The sequence below is a fragment of the Triplophysa rosa genome, linkage group LG25, assembly GCF_024868665.1.
Source record: "Triplophysa rosa linkage group LG25, Trosa_1v2, whole genome shotgun sequence".
Classification (NCBI taxonomy): Eukaryota; Metazoa; Chordata; class Actinopteri; order Cypriniformes; family Nemacheilidae; genus Triplophysa; species Triplophysa rosa.
Window position 1 is genome coordinate 12,727,733 of NC_079914.1, and position 16,804 is coordinate 12,744,536.

The 16,804-nt window shown below is 38.7% G+C and overlaps 1 protein-coding gene across 1 annotated transcript in view; it reads left to right on the plus strand.

Moving 5' to 3' along the window:
* zranb3 (zinc finger, RAN-binding domain containing 3) overlaps window positions 1-16,804 on the plus strand; it is a 41,629-nt gene that overhangs the window by 23,268 nt on the left and 1,557 nt on the right. Inside the window, exons 9-18 of the mRNA XM_057326318.1 lie at window positions 399-518; window positions 3,522-3,641; window positions 5,349-5,528; window positions 5,991-6,155; window positions 6,337-6,724; window positions 10,828-11,058; window positions 12,390-12,511; window positions 14,325-14,426; window positions 14,638-14,780; window positions 15,769-15,906. Coding sequence (XP_057182301.1) covers window positions 399-518; window positions 3,522-3,641; window positions 5,349-5,528; window positions 5,991-6,155; window positions 6,337-6,724; window positions 10,828-11,058; window positions 12,390-12,511; window positions 14,325-14,426; window positions 14,638-14,780; window positions 15,769-15,906 — 1,709 coding nt within the window. The remainder of the gene's footprint in view (window positions 1-398; window positions 519-3,521; window positions 3,642-5,348; window positions 5,529-5,990; window positions 6,156-6,336; window positions 6,725-10,827; window positions 11,059-12,389; window positions 12,512-14,324; window positions 14,427-14,637; window positions 14,781-15,768; window positions 15,907-16,804) is intronic.

Genomic DNA, 16,804 nt, shown 5'->3' on the forward strand with positions numbered 1-16,804 from the left:
ACTTTTGCCTCGAATTTGCAAAATCGTACTCTTTATCAGCCAGCTTTTTAAGGTCTCTTGTCAAACAGTATTGAAGAAATGTCTGTTGTGGGCTCTTATTGGCTGCTTTTTCTTTATTATTTGGTCCTTTTTTTAGTTTTTTTTAAAATAAAGAAATGACTATGTTTGCACAAGTATATTTTGTCTACAAAAGCAGTTTCATACATTTAAACAGTGTTTCAAACTTTTGAACGCTATTGGTTAGACCGTAGACCGTATTGGTTTCAATTGTGGCCGATCCAGTCGGATGTAACGCCGGGCCTATCCGACATAATTTGTGATTTTTGCCCCATTAGTTCATACTGTAGTTCACGGACGGCCATTAGCGCTCTGACATAATTTATGCGTCCTTTTTCCAGGCCGGGGCGGTGAAGGACTACATAAAGATGATGTTGGAGACGGAGGAGCTGAAGTTTCTCGTCTTCGCTCATCATCTCAGCATGCTGCAGGCGTGTACCGAAGCTGTCATCGAAGCCAAGGTGTGTGTGTGTTTGAGAGAGAGAGCAGGCCATCGCCGAGACTTTCGTGAAAGTATGTCAGCACCTCCACACTGTTCATTAAATCAGCCGGTAGCAAAGCCTGTCACACCGCTGTCCCAACACACACACACGCTGACCCAATCAGAGAGAATGTCTGTGGTTTTTTGTGTGAGTGGAATGAGAGATAAGGTGAAGAAGTGTGTGTGTGTGTGTGTGTGTGTGTGTGTGTGTGTGTGCGTGTGTGTGTGTGCGTGTGTGTGTGTGTGCGTGTGAGAGAGAGAGGAAAACAGCATAAAAGGGCTTGACAGTGTTAGAGAGAGAGAGAGAGAGAGAGAGAGCGGGAGGGGTTGATTCCCCGGGTAGGGTTCATTCTCTGCTTTAACAGATTCCTGCAGCGGGCCAGCGGTTCTTTCTTACAATGGAAGAATGGCCTTTTTTACCTCACAGTTTTGCTGTCAATCAGGTGGGTGTGTTTATACAAACCATTAGTTTAAATCGTCCGTTCGGTCCGTTTTTATATACAACAGTCCTCAATGATCACACACATGATCGCACACATACATCTTGGAGACGTCTATTTGATGTCAGCATTTACATCTGCAAGACGTATATCTTTTATTGTTTGCTCATCTGCAAAACGTCTCTGTCAGATGTCACATAGACACCGAGAAGACGTCTGTAAGATGTTTATGATTTAGAATGTATGCAAATGTATGCAGGGGCCGGATTCACGAAACATTTCTTAAGATAAATTATAGGAAGTTCGTAAGAACGTTCTTGGGTGCGATTCTCATTTCTTAAAAAGTTCTCAAATATTTTCTGAAGAACATCTTTTTTTTTTTCCTGCGAGTAATTACACATAATTGACATAATTAATGATCACACTCGCCCGCTCGTGTGGTAACTGTATATGTTCATCTAAACAATAAACTTCATTTGTGTAACAAGCACCTCGCATTCTTATGTATATATATATATATATATATATATTAGCATGTGATGTGTTTAACGGCATTTACGATAAAATGTTAGCATTAGCAAGCGTTACAAAATTATATTTAGTCTATTATAAAACTTTTTGTGTGTTACTGCGTATAATATTTGTGACCCTCTCCGTTTCGTGTCGCTTTGTCCCAGAATAAATGTAAAAAGCACTCCGTTTTTAAAAATGAAAGCTAAAGTATGGGAGCTAGACCTTATCATTATTATTATATCAATTTAAAAGTTGATGGCAAGTTAATGTCAAAATTATGATTCTGGCTCCATACAATACACGTCACATGTAAAACAACCAAATGCATGTATTAAACATCTTACCTTTTGAGATTTAAGACAAACGCGAAGCTTAATTTTAAGATGATATTCACGACAGCTTTTGTTTTGAGAATTTGGATTCTTCTTCATTTTTTCCAAAGATCAATTTTGAGAGAAAATGTAAGAACTGTCCTAAGATTTTTTTCCGGGAATACAGAACATTCCTAATATGGCAGTGACGTACCGGTGCTATCTGGGCCTCAAATGTAGCTTGGGCATCTTAAAGGTACAGTTCATCCAAAAAAGAAAAGTCTTGCATCATTAATTTATACTCCTGTCATTGCGAACCTGTATGACGTTCTTTTTTCTGCAGAACACGAAAGAAGATATTTTGAAGAATGTCGGTAACCAAACAACACAGACGCTCATTGACTTCCATTGTATGGACACAAAACCACTGAAACATTTCTCGAAATTTCTTCTTTTGTGTTCCACAGATGAAAGAGACAAATACAGGTTTTAAGGTTGAATAAAGGTTGACCGAATTTTTATATTTGTGTGAACTGTCCCTTTAAGAATAATTAGCCCGAAGCTGCTATTCAAGCTATGCAAGACCAAGATAATTCTCAGGAACAGAACAAAAAAGCTTTTGCATTTCTTCTGAGCCAAAATAAACATTCGCATCCATTAATCTCACCCACACCCGACAAATCCATCATAAACTTTTGAGTTTTTCCGGCGGCTCGTGGGTCACATAACTACAAAACTTGTATCACATCACTTGACAAATCCCTATCAGAGCTGTTGATTCATCTTTCACCACAATCCAGCAATCTATCTTTTCGTCTCCGTTCGCGCAGCGCCACGCTGAAACCGCTTTGCACCCTAAAGAGCCTGGTTGGTTGCCGACACGCTACCTTCACAGATGTCTCACTGTTTTAATGAGGGCTTGTTTTGTCAATTTCCTCTCTATCTGCTCCCTCATCCCCCTCTCGGTTCTTCTCTCACTTTCTTTTTCATTGCTCTCTGGCCAGACGTTTGATCCTGGAGACTGTGAAAATGCTTTTTCTCCATCCTGTCGTTAATTGCTGCTTACGAATCTCGCCAAGGAGGGGGGGCCGGGGCCTCGCGCCGGAAGGTGCGATGGTGAACAAACACTGCCGTTCTCGCACCTGTCACGCTCCTCGCACCCCCCAGCGAGAGATGGAAAAGAGTTAAGGGGGAAGCTAAAATTAAAACGGGTGAGAAAAGTTTTGAAGTTCTGAGGGGAGGCGAGGGAAAGAGAGGTGTTGCACGCCGGTTCACCTGTGTTTCGAAGCTGTCAGACATTGGCGGGGAGATGATGATGCTCGATATGTACACGCTGCCAGATATCGCAGCACACACACGCTAAAACTGTGCAGGATGTGTCATGTTGTGGTATGATTTCAGCAGCGCGTATGCAAAATGAACAACCTGCGTGACACAAAAGAAGATATTTTGAAGGACGTTGTAACCAAACAACGTTGAACCCCATTGACTTCCATTATGAGGACATTTTTATTTTGAGACATTTCTCAAAATATCTTCTTTCGGGTTTCACAGAAGTCATAGTAATATACAGGTTTGGAATGTCATGAAGGTGAATAAATGACAGAACTTTTATTTTTGGGTGACCTAAACCTTTTTGGTTTTGTTTTGTGGTGTCTGGCTGGGACACTATGTGACTTTGTCTTCTCTCTCTCGGTCTCTTTCCCATGTTCCCTGCAGGCTGGTTATATCCGTATTGATGGCAGCGTTCCATCGGCTGAGAGGATCCAACTGGTCCATCGCTTTCAGAATGAACCAAGCACACGTGTGGCCATATTGAGCATACAGGCGGCCGGTCAGGTGCTCAGCCTCATAAACATCAAACCACATTTCATTATACCCAACGCAACATAGTAACCACATCATTAAATTACGATTTGGGTCACTCACGACACCACTGAAACATGTCAGATTTTTATTATAAAACATAATTCGGTAACACAAAAAATGATCATAATAAAGATAATTGTGTTCTGTACCTTGGACAAAGCATCATTTTAACATAGGAATGAATTATGTATTTTATTGCTTTTTCGGCTGAAATTCTCATTGCCGTAACGCGTACCGATTTGATGAGTGGATTATATGTTGTAATTTAAACAGAGTAAAATTCAAACACTCTGAAAAAAATAATGGGATGTTCTTCTAGATGTTCTCGAATGACAAAAAAAATCTTTAACGGAATATTCATGTGAATTACGATTTGGGTCATTCTCACGAAACCCCTGAAACATCATGAAAGTCAAGGTTTTAAAGGGACAGTTCACCCTAAAAAAATTAAATTCTGTCATCATTTACTGAGTGTTCCAAACCTGTATGAATTTCTTTGTCCGTTGAACACAAAGGAAGATATTTGGAAGAATGTCAGCAACCAAACAGATCTCATCCCCTATTTACTAAAAATACTAATACTATGGGAGTCAACGGGGGATGAGATCTGTTTGGTTACTGACATTCTTCCTAATATCTTCCTTTGTGTTTAGCATAACAATGAAATTCATACAGGTTTGGAACAATCTTAGGGTGAGTAAATTATTTAAATTTATAGGTGAATATAATTTGTTAACACAAAAAAACCATAAAAATAAACATAAACGTGTTCTCTACCTTGGACATGGGAGTGAATTATTTATGCATTTTATTGCTTTTCTGCTGAAATTCTCATTGCCGTAACGCGTCCCAAAGTGCATTGTATGTTGCAATTTAAACAGAGTCAAATTAAAATACTCTGGAAAAAAACAATTGGATGTTCTATCAGATGTTCTCGAATGACAAAAAAAATTGACGGAATATTCATGAATAAGAAAAATGAAGACGTGGTGGAAGAAAGAAGTGTCCATGACTCATATTCTCATCCTCCGTAACATTTTTAAAAGACTGTCAAAACAGACACAAAATATTTACGTTAAGTTCGATTTTATGAAGAAACACATCTGCCGGTATCTGCCGGTAACAGGTTACCAGATTACTTAAAAATGTTCTAGTTCAAAGCTTAATATTCTCTTTTTTTTCATTCTCATTACCGATACCGGTAGTTTTCTGCATTTATAAAATGTATGATTTTCCATCCAAATATACTCTATTAACGTCTTATTGTGTATGATAAATAAAAACTTGCTTAGGCATCATGACTTCACGTTTTTAGCAAAACATGCTATGGGATTGACAGTTTTAAATGGTTACGGTAATGAAAAGTTCAAAATTGTGTTAAACTATCAGTAAGTTTTGAAATTAATGTCGTGCCTTGTTTTTAATGAAACAAAAGAAAACTTGTATTGTTTATAAGAAATTCATGTTTGACATCTTGAAACTAAGATTTCGTGAGAATGACCCATTTTTTCAACACCAGACCTCACAACCTGTCACTCATTATACGGTTCTCAAGAAAGAATAAAAGAGTGCCAAACCACAGGAACATTAAATGATTTTCATACACGTACACCTATTAAAATAATCTAGTTATACTGTACATATATGAATAGAAAATAGCTTTCTGCTTCTCTTTAGGGTCTGACACTCACAGCCGCCTCTCATGTGGTCTTCGCTGAACTCTACTGGAACCCTGGACACGTCAAACAGGCGGAGGACCGCGCGCACCGTATCGGACAAACGGCCGCCGTACACATCCACTACCTGATCGCTAAAGGAACTTTTGACACCGTCATGTGGGCAATGCTGAACAGAAAGGTACATCTGTGGTCTCCTCACCTCAAATCAGAAATCCCATTTTACCTTTAAAGGGGTCTAAACATGTGCGTAAGGCTAATGTAGTCCAAACGTTTTTTCTAAATTGAAAACGTATTTCAGCATACACAAAATGAAATGGATTGACATGCAAACAGCGTCAGCTATTTCAGATCCGTCTGGCTCGATGCATCTAAACTCTTTTCATGTTTCACTGTGAATTTATAAGCAGTTTTACAGGCCTCCGTTTTTGAATTGGTAGACACACCATTCTCCTTTTTGTAAAATAATCAATATATATTGCATTAGCGATGTCGTGCGAGACCTCATTTCACCCGTTCTGAAGTAACGGGGAGCGGCAGCACAATATTCTAGTTCTGCGGCGTAAAATAAGGACTCAGCTGTTTGCAACTTATGCAATATTGCTTTCATATGTCGAGATTTTTTTCAAATGATATTGGACAGGAAACCGTAACAGGCAGCGCTCTGAATGGCAAGAAGGAGTATTTGAAAGCCGAGGAGGGAGACAGGGAGAAATGGGACTTTCTGAACTTTGCGCGGGCGTGGACGCCGAGCGAGGCTATGACGGGAGATGCTGAAGATGACAAGGACACCGTTTTCTTTTCTCACGTAAGTAAATGTTTTCACAACGTATAGGAATAAGAAGACTGGGCCTACAGACAAAGGAAGCAATTGAGTTGCATCACTTTTGTATCTGATACTTTAGCCAACCTGCTATCACGTTTACCTGTAGATTAAACCAAGTTTCAACACTTGTCAACGTTTTCTGTCGCTTGTTTCTCCTCCACAGTTCGAAAGGGACAAACAGCACGACATCCGCTCGTTTTTTTCCCCCTCTGGCAATCAAGAAAAGAAACGCAAGAGAACAGAACAACAGTCTTCCGACAGTCCTCCGCCCGCTCTGTTAAAGGAAGGGTCCCCGGAGATCCAGAATTCCATTTCGAACGAGGGGGAGGACTTTTCCCCCCAGGTGAAGCGTTTTAAGCAGGTTAGCCCCTTGTCGCGGCACAAGGGTAAGAAAAGCCCCCTGTCGCCGCCGTTCGCCCCCCGCAGGCTCTCCGCGGGACTGCAGGCGGCACGACACAATCAGAAGTGGAGCTGTGAGGCTTGCACCTTCTCCAACAGTGGACTGTTGCTTCGCTGCGAGATGTGCGAGACCCCGCGAAACTTACAGCAAGGTGATGTCAGAAAGCACATTTGCCCATAACTTGTATTATAAATTTACATAAAGTTTTGTTTTTTTACAGGAGAAATGTCAGTACAAATCTAAATGACGTCCTTAGTTGTTTACTTTTTTTTTACATAGTTTCAGATATTTCTCCTAAAATTGCTTAAAGAAATGATAAACAAGCAAATGATAAAAATATTTTTTATATTATCAACATATAAATGTAAAAAGGTAAAAAAATTATGATAAATGTGTGGTTTCTCTCTCTTTTGAGAGCTTGTGTGCTTCAATGAAAGCAAAAAAGTTGGCCTTTTGAATCAACACGTTGGCTTTATTTGTTCCACAGCTTAGAAATCTTAAATATTGATCCATTTCATGGATCATAGCGTTTCTTTGTTTACATTTTTCAAAACCTCAAAACTTTCTTCTATTGGCATGTTAAAACAGAGATTTCATATCCCAGATTTTCAAATGTGGTCTTTTGGACCCCTCTGTGTTTGATGGGTTTTATAAAAGAACATCTGATCCTTTGCAAAATCACGTCAAAACCTCCTTTCCCCGTGTCATCTCCTTCCAGAAGTTCCGCAAGAAAGGAGAACGAAAGACGGGCAGAAACGCCGTGAAGAAACGAGAAGGCGTGCACGCCGAACGACAGAAATAGATCGCATTGAAAATGAGTCATTATCACGGCCACAGTCAGGCGGAATGGATTTTGTCACCTGTCAGATCAAGAATGCCGCTTTCATTCAGCGACACCGCTGGAAAACTTTGTGAAATCTTCGCGAGCTTTTGTTTTCGCCATCAAATCCAATGCCATCGATCAGAGCGTCAATCCGTCCCCTGACAACAGGCTGGTGATGTAAAATCAAACACGACGATATAAGCGCACACCAGGCCAGCTGTTGCTGTCTTATCCGCGTGTTTATTTCCCTGCTCTGATGTGTTGAAAGCCAACCGTTTTTTCTATAAAGCGTTAGTTTATCCAAAAATGAACATTCTGCCATTATTTACTTGCCCTTGTATTGTTCCAAACTAGGGCTGTCAATATATCAGTATATTAATAACCGTGATATTAATAGCTGTGACTATTGATATGGATTCAATTGACCAAAAAAAAAGAAAATGCTAAATAAAACTAAATTAAGACAAATTTGAGTGATAGCAGTATTTATTCTTTTTTTTTTTTATTCAAAATATATTGCAAAAATATTGTTATCGTGGTATTTCTCACAATAACCGTGTAGTAAAATTCTGATATTGTGACAGCCCCATTCCAAACCCTTGTGACTTCATCGTAAATTTTCACTGTAACATTTTTCTTAATGTTTTTTTGTGTGTTCTGCAGATCAAACTGGTTTAGAAAGACGTGAGGGTAAGCAGTGGCAGAATTTTCATTTTTGGGTACGCTGACCTAAAAAAACATCTTTTGTGTCATTTTAAATGATTTTCTCCTCATGAAAGGTTGCAATCTCTGTCACAACTCGTAACGTTAAAACAATGACGTTTGTGTGATTTCTTGCTAAATTAGTCAATTTAAAGCGTAAATTTAAAAAAATTAAACCGTAAAGTTTCCTACGCGTTAAAAAAACACAATCTAACACTTATCTCTTTCTCGCACTTATTTTCACATTTACCTCGCTGTTTGTTAACTCAGTCGTGAGTAATATCCTAGTTCTGCTCTCTCTTAAAGAGTTAAAAAAACACAGCCGCAAAGCTCAGGCACGACACCAACATCACAACGCTGCAGTTCCACAATTTGCTTTATGTCTACGGGCCCGATTTTACCTGTAACATCTTGTCAGCTCCTAAACACACATGCACGCACCGATCATATTGAAAGGCTGTGATTTAGAAACGTCAGCTACGGTACGCCACATTCCCAGATTTCACTGGCAATCGGTTTGCTGAGAAACGTCAGGTATCTCTCAGACACAAAATCAGAACTAGACGCTGGGGAAGGATGTTGATCCAAATGCTGGTGTACGTACAGAATCATCTCCGGATTATTTCATGCATTTCTCTTTTGAATTTCTTCCATAATACAACTTTTCTTTTTTTGTAAATGGTTACTCTAGGCTTCTACCACAATATCTTCACGTCCACATATCTAAATTGTGTTTTATCTACTATTTTAATGTTTCTCCTATGTGTGTATTTCCCTTTTTATGGTTATAAAATTCTATCCGTTTGTACTTCGATAAACATTTATTGCTTTTTGGTTCTTTTAAAATTGTAGCCGAGCGTTTACAAGAGCTGGGTGTTTTATCCGGTTACCCTAGACTTTCACACATCCGTGGTCGTGAATGAGTTACCTATTAAAACAAATTATGGCTGCAGTAACTTTTTGGGGGGTAAAAAATAAACAAAAATCTGTTATTGAGCAAGAACATAAAAAATAAGTGTTCAACTTTTTCCTTGCCTTACACACGATTCACAATGTTAACTTATAATGATGATTTATAATTTGAGCTTTCGCGTGCAATTTCGTAAGCAATGTACGGTTTTCAATGCGTAAACATAAGTACGTATCGTAACCAGTGTTGGGTAAATTACTCTGAAAAAGTAATTAACTACTAGTTACTAATTACATATTCAACATTATTAGATTATTTAATTAGATTACTGTACTAATTACTCTCTCCGAAAAGTATTTAATTACTTATTAATAATTACTTTCTTCAACCTTGATTAGTTAAGCAATTAAAGGATAGACATGAAACGGCTGTTTTAATTCATTCAAATAAATAATATAAAACTACATAAAGTAGTATTACAAATGTGAGAATTATACATTAAAGCACAGATTTTAAAGTTAGACTTTGAATTTTGATGTCAATTCCACTATTGCACACACAAATATTACACAAAGTATTTAGTTTAATTACATCAGAAGTAACTAATTAAATTACAGAAAAAATTAGAGTAATCCCTTACTTTACATTTTCACAGGAAAAGTAATTTAATTACAGTAACTAATTACTTAGTAACTAGTTACACACAACACTGATCGTAACCTGCAATTTTATGTTTCAAACAGTGAGGCACAAGTTACAGATTGTAGCTTTAACGTCCACTTTACATTTTATTTGCATTCTTCTGAAAACTCCCATAATGCATCAGTTTAGATCTTCCGCAGGGCTTTTAGCTATTTACAGTGTACACTCCTTTCTTCACTTTATTTCCCTCGATTGAAATCGGCTTTTGAGCCGTCCACGCCGGACTGTGGCAGATCTGCAGCCACGAAGGTGGCGCGGCGGGCCACTTTAGACAGTGATGAGGGTTCAGATGCGCAGCGGGAGATGTTTTTAGCCGCTGTCTGGCTTTCTTTTGGCGAGGCCGCTCGTTAAGAGACAGCACAGCAGTGGCGCTTTCATTCGCCTTCTCACAAATTCAGCTGACATTTCAGAAGATCCATACGAGACCTTTCAGAGAAAGAGAGGGTGAGAGAACGCGAGGAAGAAAGGGTAACGCAAAGCAAGAAGGGGTGGTGTGAAACCGAGAAGAGGTGAAACGCAAGCGAAACGAGAGGTGTGGAAATTCATTAGCGGCCCCCGTCAGCTGGAAGCGAGCACGCCGCAATTATCAAACTCGTCCTCGCACATCCTGACAAATTTCGCCTGACGCAGTCAAACTTCGCCATTATGGTCGAAGTCCCCCGTCACGTTCAGACAATCGCCTCCCCGCAGGGAGACAGCGAGACTACAGATACGAGACAGATAATGCATTTGAACGTCGTGAGGAGGATGCTGTAGAAGACGGAAGGGTACGAGGGTGGCTTGTAAACATGCATTGTGCTTTTTTTGTCGTGTCCCGTGGCGCCATATGGCAGGGATGTGAATCTGTTGGTTTGAGGGAAGGAAATCAGTCAAACGCAAAACAGACAGCATCTGTTCTTTTCCCAGCATGCTCGGCTTTAACAGCATTGCTCGTGTTGATACCTTTGCATAGGACGGATGGGGGAATTATGGGTATCACCCTGTCTATATGTGAACCCCTAACGAAGGTCCCAGTTAACGAAAATACCTTCAGTGTCTTAAGAATCAATCAATCGAAATGTCACCACAAATGTGACCGCGGTGTCATTTACGAGACTCCTTCCTCCCTCTCCTTTAGCTCCCGGTTCGCCTTCCTCATTACCGGCCTCGTCGTTGATGGACGGAACCTGCAACTCTGACGCAGACAGCGAACGTGGGCCAGCTGCCCCCAGCACCCCACAAACTCCACATGCACAGCCGAGCCAGCCTACCAATCAGGATGGAGTGGAAATGAGCACCCATACGTCTCAAGAAACGCAAGAAGGGGTTGACAACCCCACCCCGGGAACACACACCAGTGGTGATCCAGGTCTGAACACAGCACCTACTCACACACTTATTAGTGTCCCCTTTATTACTTCAAGGGTCTTAAAGGGACAGTACACCTAAAATTAAAAATCTTTCAAGTCCCACCCTTATGTTGTTCCAAATCTATATAACTTACTTTTTTTAGTAAGGAGAACAAGTTTTGCTTTAACACTCGAATGGTGATCATGTTTTTGTTACTCGGCCAAAGTTCATGTAAATGTATGTCACAAGCCATTAGAAAGTAAATAATTATTTAATATTTTAAATAATTTAACATGTTTTTTATCCCAATTACAACAACATAGACGTATATGGTTAGCATACGTTATACATGGTTAATATTTTACATTTGCCTCACTAAATCACATTTTTGGAAAAGATGCTATTCGAATAAAATAAAGATCTATGAAATAAAACATATTTATCTTGAATAAATCTAATCAAAAAATAACAAAACACGTCCAAAACACCCAAATACCACACAAGGGTTAAATAAACGTGTCTGTCATAGATTTGGTATGTAATTTGAAATGTAATTTAGAAATCAAATTTAACGTAATTCACTGAAATTGTAATTCGTAGTCCACCATTTTTTTAACGTTTCCTCATAAATCAAACTTGGCACGTCGCAATTAGTTATGAATCGTGCCAGATATATGTTGTTTAAAGGTTCTGTGAACACCATACGTGTTCATTGTATTAAGGTGACGCGGTTCCCCCATCGCGAAAAAAAATAATCACACGGGTTGAGAATGACATGAGGCCAAGTACATATTAAACTGTCCTTTTAAGAAGGTTAGCCTTACGTGACAAAAATAAGCACGTACGAACGATTTCACAATTACGTCATTGCGGCTAATAACACATACTGGTGAAATATGGATAATAGCGGCCCGCAATTTTCAAGACACTTTTTGCATACTGCTGGGTTGTCTTACCTTTACGACACTACACACACACACCTCCGGCCTCTCGCCGTCGTACAGTACACATAATGGCTCTCTAATAACACAGTGTGATTGGTCAGCCCAGCGACGGCTCGGCTATTTTAGACGGCACGAGGGTTCTGGTAACTAAGCCTCATGGGGTTTCTGCACAGAAAACCTGACCCAAATTGATGCACAACAGCTGTGAGGAGCAAATCCTGGATGCTAAATTTTGAGAACAGCGGGATTGTTTCAGGTCACATCGTACCTGAATTTCAGCCTTCGTTAGCGTCGTTAGAGGGATTTTGTGCTCTGTACCAACTGACCTTTATCATCCGCTGGTACAGACTGTAATGATCGTTTCCTTTTCCCTTGTTCTAATTCCTTGCCATTTCATCTCTATTAGTTCTGTCTCCCATAGCTAATGACGATCAGAGTTATGAGCAGTCCGACGACTCTGTTCCGGTGTACGACAGTCTGAAGTTCTGCGCCAGCAGAAACACGGACAGGATCTACATCTATGACAAGGTGCGACATGCAATAAAACTCAAATCACTGACTGTTTGTGTTTCATACAGCTGCATGGTACAGTGAATTTACATACACACTCTGGGCGTTTTTACAGTGCGTTCTGAATGCGAGTTTGATTGGTTTGCCTTGCATTGTGGGATTGCATTGCATTATTGCATTAGAAAACAATTTGGATTCCAAATGGATTCCTACAAAAGTGTATTTTTTTTTAAATCAACTAGCTTTGGGTTGTTTGAATGAGTAGTTGATGAAGGCCTGTGTAAAACAAAACTAAACTCAAATAAAGTAAAGTAAAGTAAAGTAAAACGAAAACGAAAACATACTTATGCAAATGGGTTTCTAAAACACTGAAACTTTATTTTTATATTTAACTTAATTTTAACTTTATTTTAATAGCTAATTTACACTGAACCGACAAACGCTAACAAACTTGTTCATTATAAATCCAACAGCCAACACGTTGATGTTTGTTAGCTTTTGTTGGGTCAATTTAAATGGGCTGTTAAAATAAAGTTTCAAGTTCAAAATATGTCAAAAGTAAAAATAAAGTTTCAGTGTTTTAGGAAGCCATTCATTTGTATTTCTTTTTTATTTAGCCTTAAATTGCTAAAATGTGGACATGAAACGTCTCCGCGGTGGTTTGAGTCGTACAGTTGTCATCAGAATGTTCGCCATCAAAACAAAACCCTTTCCGAAAAGTTGCATTTGTAAATATATGCATTTTAAATCCAAACGCAAAAAAAGAAAATAAAGCTACAAAAACGTAAACGTGTAAAAGTAAACAAAAAACAGCTTTGACATCAAACAAACCAGCTGGCATCAAACAGACTTATGTCCCTTGTATCGTCTCAATCCGTAACCCAAACACACAATTTTCATCTGCCGGGTGAATAAAGAGTCAAAATCAAGCATCCCTCGTTTGTATAAAGACAGAATTCTCGCGCTTCCGTGCAACTGAATTAAGTGGAAGCAGATATAGGCAGAGGGCCCTTAATAGACTTTGATTGAGAAATATTATCCGGGTTAGTTTTTTAATAAGAGCTCTTCCTGAGGCTATTTCAGCCCAGCCGTGATGAATGACAGAGTTTGAGAGAGACAGAGGAAGATATGGAGCGCATATCTGCCGTGGGCTGGAAATGTAATATTTTCTGAAGGCCCAAGTCGGTCCCCGTGGACGGCGTTAGGGGACGCTGGTCGAGCTGTACCTGGTGTGTTGCAGTCTTTTAATGAACTGGCAGCCCTGTATCGAGCGTCTTTGCGGGGTCGAGCGTGGATTGCTGTCGTTGTGACCTTGCGAGACCCAAGAGACTTTTAGATGTTCGGTGATTTTTGTCTTTCTGGCTCAGTGACACCGCCAGGTTTAGTTTAGATTGTTACTATACTGACTCTTATTATTATTTGTATTTTTTTATAATTGTTTCTATTAATAATAATGCTTTTACATGCAGTATATTTATACATATTCATATTTGATTTAACCAAATAAAATAAAATAATGTTCATTAGCTTTGTCTTGGTGCTTTACCTTCGTGCAACCTTTGTAACCTAATTTTGCATAATATGACATACTGTAATATTACTAGTTGGTTGGTTAGACGATGTCATGTTTGGCTCTTATTTACAGAATAAAAGTCTTAAACAGCTACATTGTAGAGAGAGGCCAGCAGTTACCACAATTCAGAATGATTATTGTAGAAACTAAATGATGTTTATTTGAAAAAATGTTAAAATGTACAGAATAAAAGCCATCATGTCTATGAAAAGTCCCCACTATGTATAAAAACAAACATTTGTTTGTGTGTGTGTGCAGGATGGACTCCCGCTTCACTGTAATTTTATTCCTTTGGATATTAGACTACAGAATTGGGAAGAACTGCCACCAGAATTCAACCGCACGGAGAACAGGAGACAGGTGTGTGCGTGTAACACAGTAAAGTTTCATAAGATATTTTGTGCATTCTTGTTTGTCTAAAATAAACCTGAAATCCCCTACATTGAGGAAAAATTACTATTATTAAGCACACCAAATGAGGCTTATTTAAAAATCAAAAACGAGTTTTGTTTAGAAAATACCGTTAGGTCAGTATTCAAACAATAGAAGTCTAAGATGTGTGTGTTGGCAGATTGTGCGTTTTGTGCGCGAGTGGAGCTCTCTCACTGCGATGAGGCAGAGGATGGTGAGGAAGAGCGGAAGAGTCTTTCACAGCCCCATTCTGCTCCTGGAGGAGCTCACACACTCACAGCGACGACACAGCAGCACCTCCAGGCAAGAACACAACACACAATCACAGCTGAAGAGGTGGGCGGGGTCTGCATCTGACTGGCTCAGATAGGAGTGTCAATCACATTATCACAACCCATTTTTTCTCTCGCATCATTTAAACTTTGTTTTGTTGTAATTCGTATTAGATTTGAATGCTATTGTTTTGTATTTTTTATTGAGAATTTATTTTTAAAAGAATATAATTTTTTGCTTGTCAGCTGTTATAGTATTTTCTTTTTTAAATTATTTTTGTTTTCTGTCAGCTGTTGTAGTATTTTTAAGTTTTAGTAATCATTCATTTTTAAATAATTGTCTTTTTTCCTTGTCAGCTATTTATTATTTTCTTTTTTTAGTCATTTATTTTTCATTTTCATTTTTTAGTAGTTTTGTTTCCTATCAGTAGTTTTAGTATTTAAGGTTTAGAAATAATTTTTACGAAGTAATATTTTTATTAATATTTTTTTCTTGTCAGCTGTTTTAGTATTAGTATTAGTTTTCGTAATTGTTAATTTATTTTTAAGTAATTCTATTATTAATTATTTTGTTTCTTGTCAGCTATTTTAATATTTGAAAATGTTTTCAGTAATTTGTTTTTAAATATTTTTATAAATTATTTTGTTTCTTGGCAGCTATTTGTTTAGTAAAACATTTTTTTTTTGTCAGCAGTTTGGGTATTTTAATTATTTTTTATTTATTTGTTTAATTACTTTTATTATGAATTATTTTTGTTATGAGCCGTTGTAGCTGATTTTTACTTTTAGTTTTGTGGCATACATGTTGTACTCAGTTTTTCTAAGTTAAAATACATTTTTAATTGAGTTTTATTTGAGGACGTTCCTACGCATTACTTGGTGTAAGTTTACTGTTCTGTTACACAAACATCAGCTCTGCCACGTCGTACCATAGAAGACACTGTACTGTTATTATTATACCACAATGTTCTCACTCGCAGTTTACTCGCTAACACTTTTGAATCTCTGAACGCTTTCAGGTATCTTTCTAAACACGACGTAGCTCAGACCTCCATCGCCGTGGCCCAGAAAGAGGGCGGAGCTATCCGCATCATCACCAAGGACAGTTTCATCCCTAAAAGAAGCTCAACATCCAAACCAGCTGACCAAACCGACAGGTTCGAGCACAGATACACACAAACACTCGTGAAAAAGAATGGATCTTGTACGTTATAAGCTAATTCCTGTCAAACGCAATCAAGAGGTGTGTGGGTGGGCACTTGGAAACGTGGGCTAAAAAAAACACTCGGAACATCTCAGCGACCATGTGGGCGAGCAAAAAAAGGGTTTTGATTGTTTCACGCCCACATTTCTAAAGAGCATGGAGGACTCGGTGGGTGTTTCAAATGTAAAATCCAACGAAAGAAATCCTGGAACGGACCAGCTTGCATCAAGCATTATCTCAACATTTTATGACAAAAATCACGGGTGGAGAGATTCGTTTCCATGAGGTTTTGATGGAGTGGCCACACACACAAATAAACAAACCACAATCTGAATAATATCTCAATAACGCCACTCTGGCGTAATAGAGACGGAGTAACTCTCATCTGCTGTCATCTGATGAAGTCATCAACACACACACACAAACACACACACACACACGCCCGTCAGATACAGTACAGGTTTTTGATCATGTGCCACAGCTGTTTCCTCTCACACTTTGTTTGTATGTAAAAAAGAAAAAGACTTTGTACGTCTACGATGAGATCTCTCAGTCTCTCACTCAATCCCTCAGTGTGACTTCTCTTCATCTCGACAAACTCCAAACTGCGACGGCTGCTACCCCAGGTGTATCCAATCCAATCCAAAAATGAAAACGAATATATATATATATATTTTCACTTGGCTTTGGATCATCAAATTACTTTTCCCCACAGTCAGGGCGGGGTCTGACGCTGACACATATATATCTATTTTGAATTTGCATCGGTCCTGGAGAAAATATTGCACGCCAAGTGACAATTTATTTTGAAAGTGCATTTCCGCATGTAATTACGTGTAGTAGCTAACGGT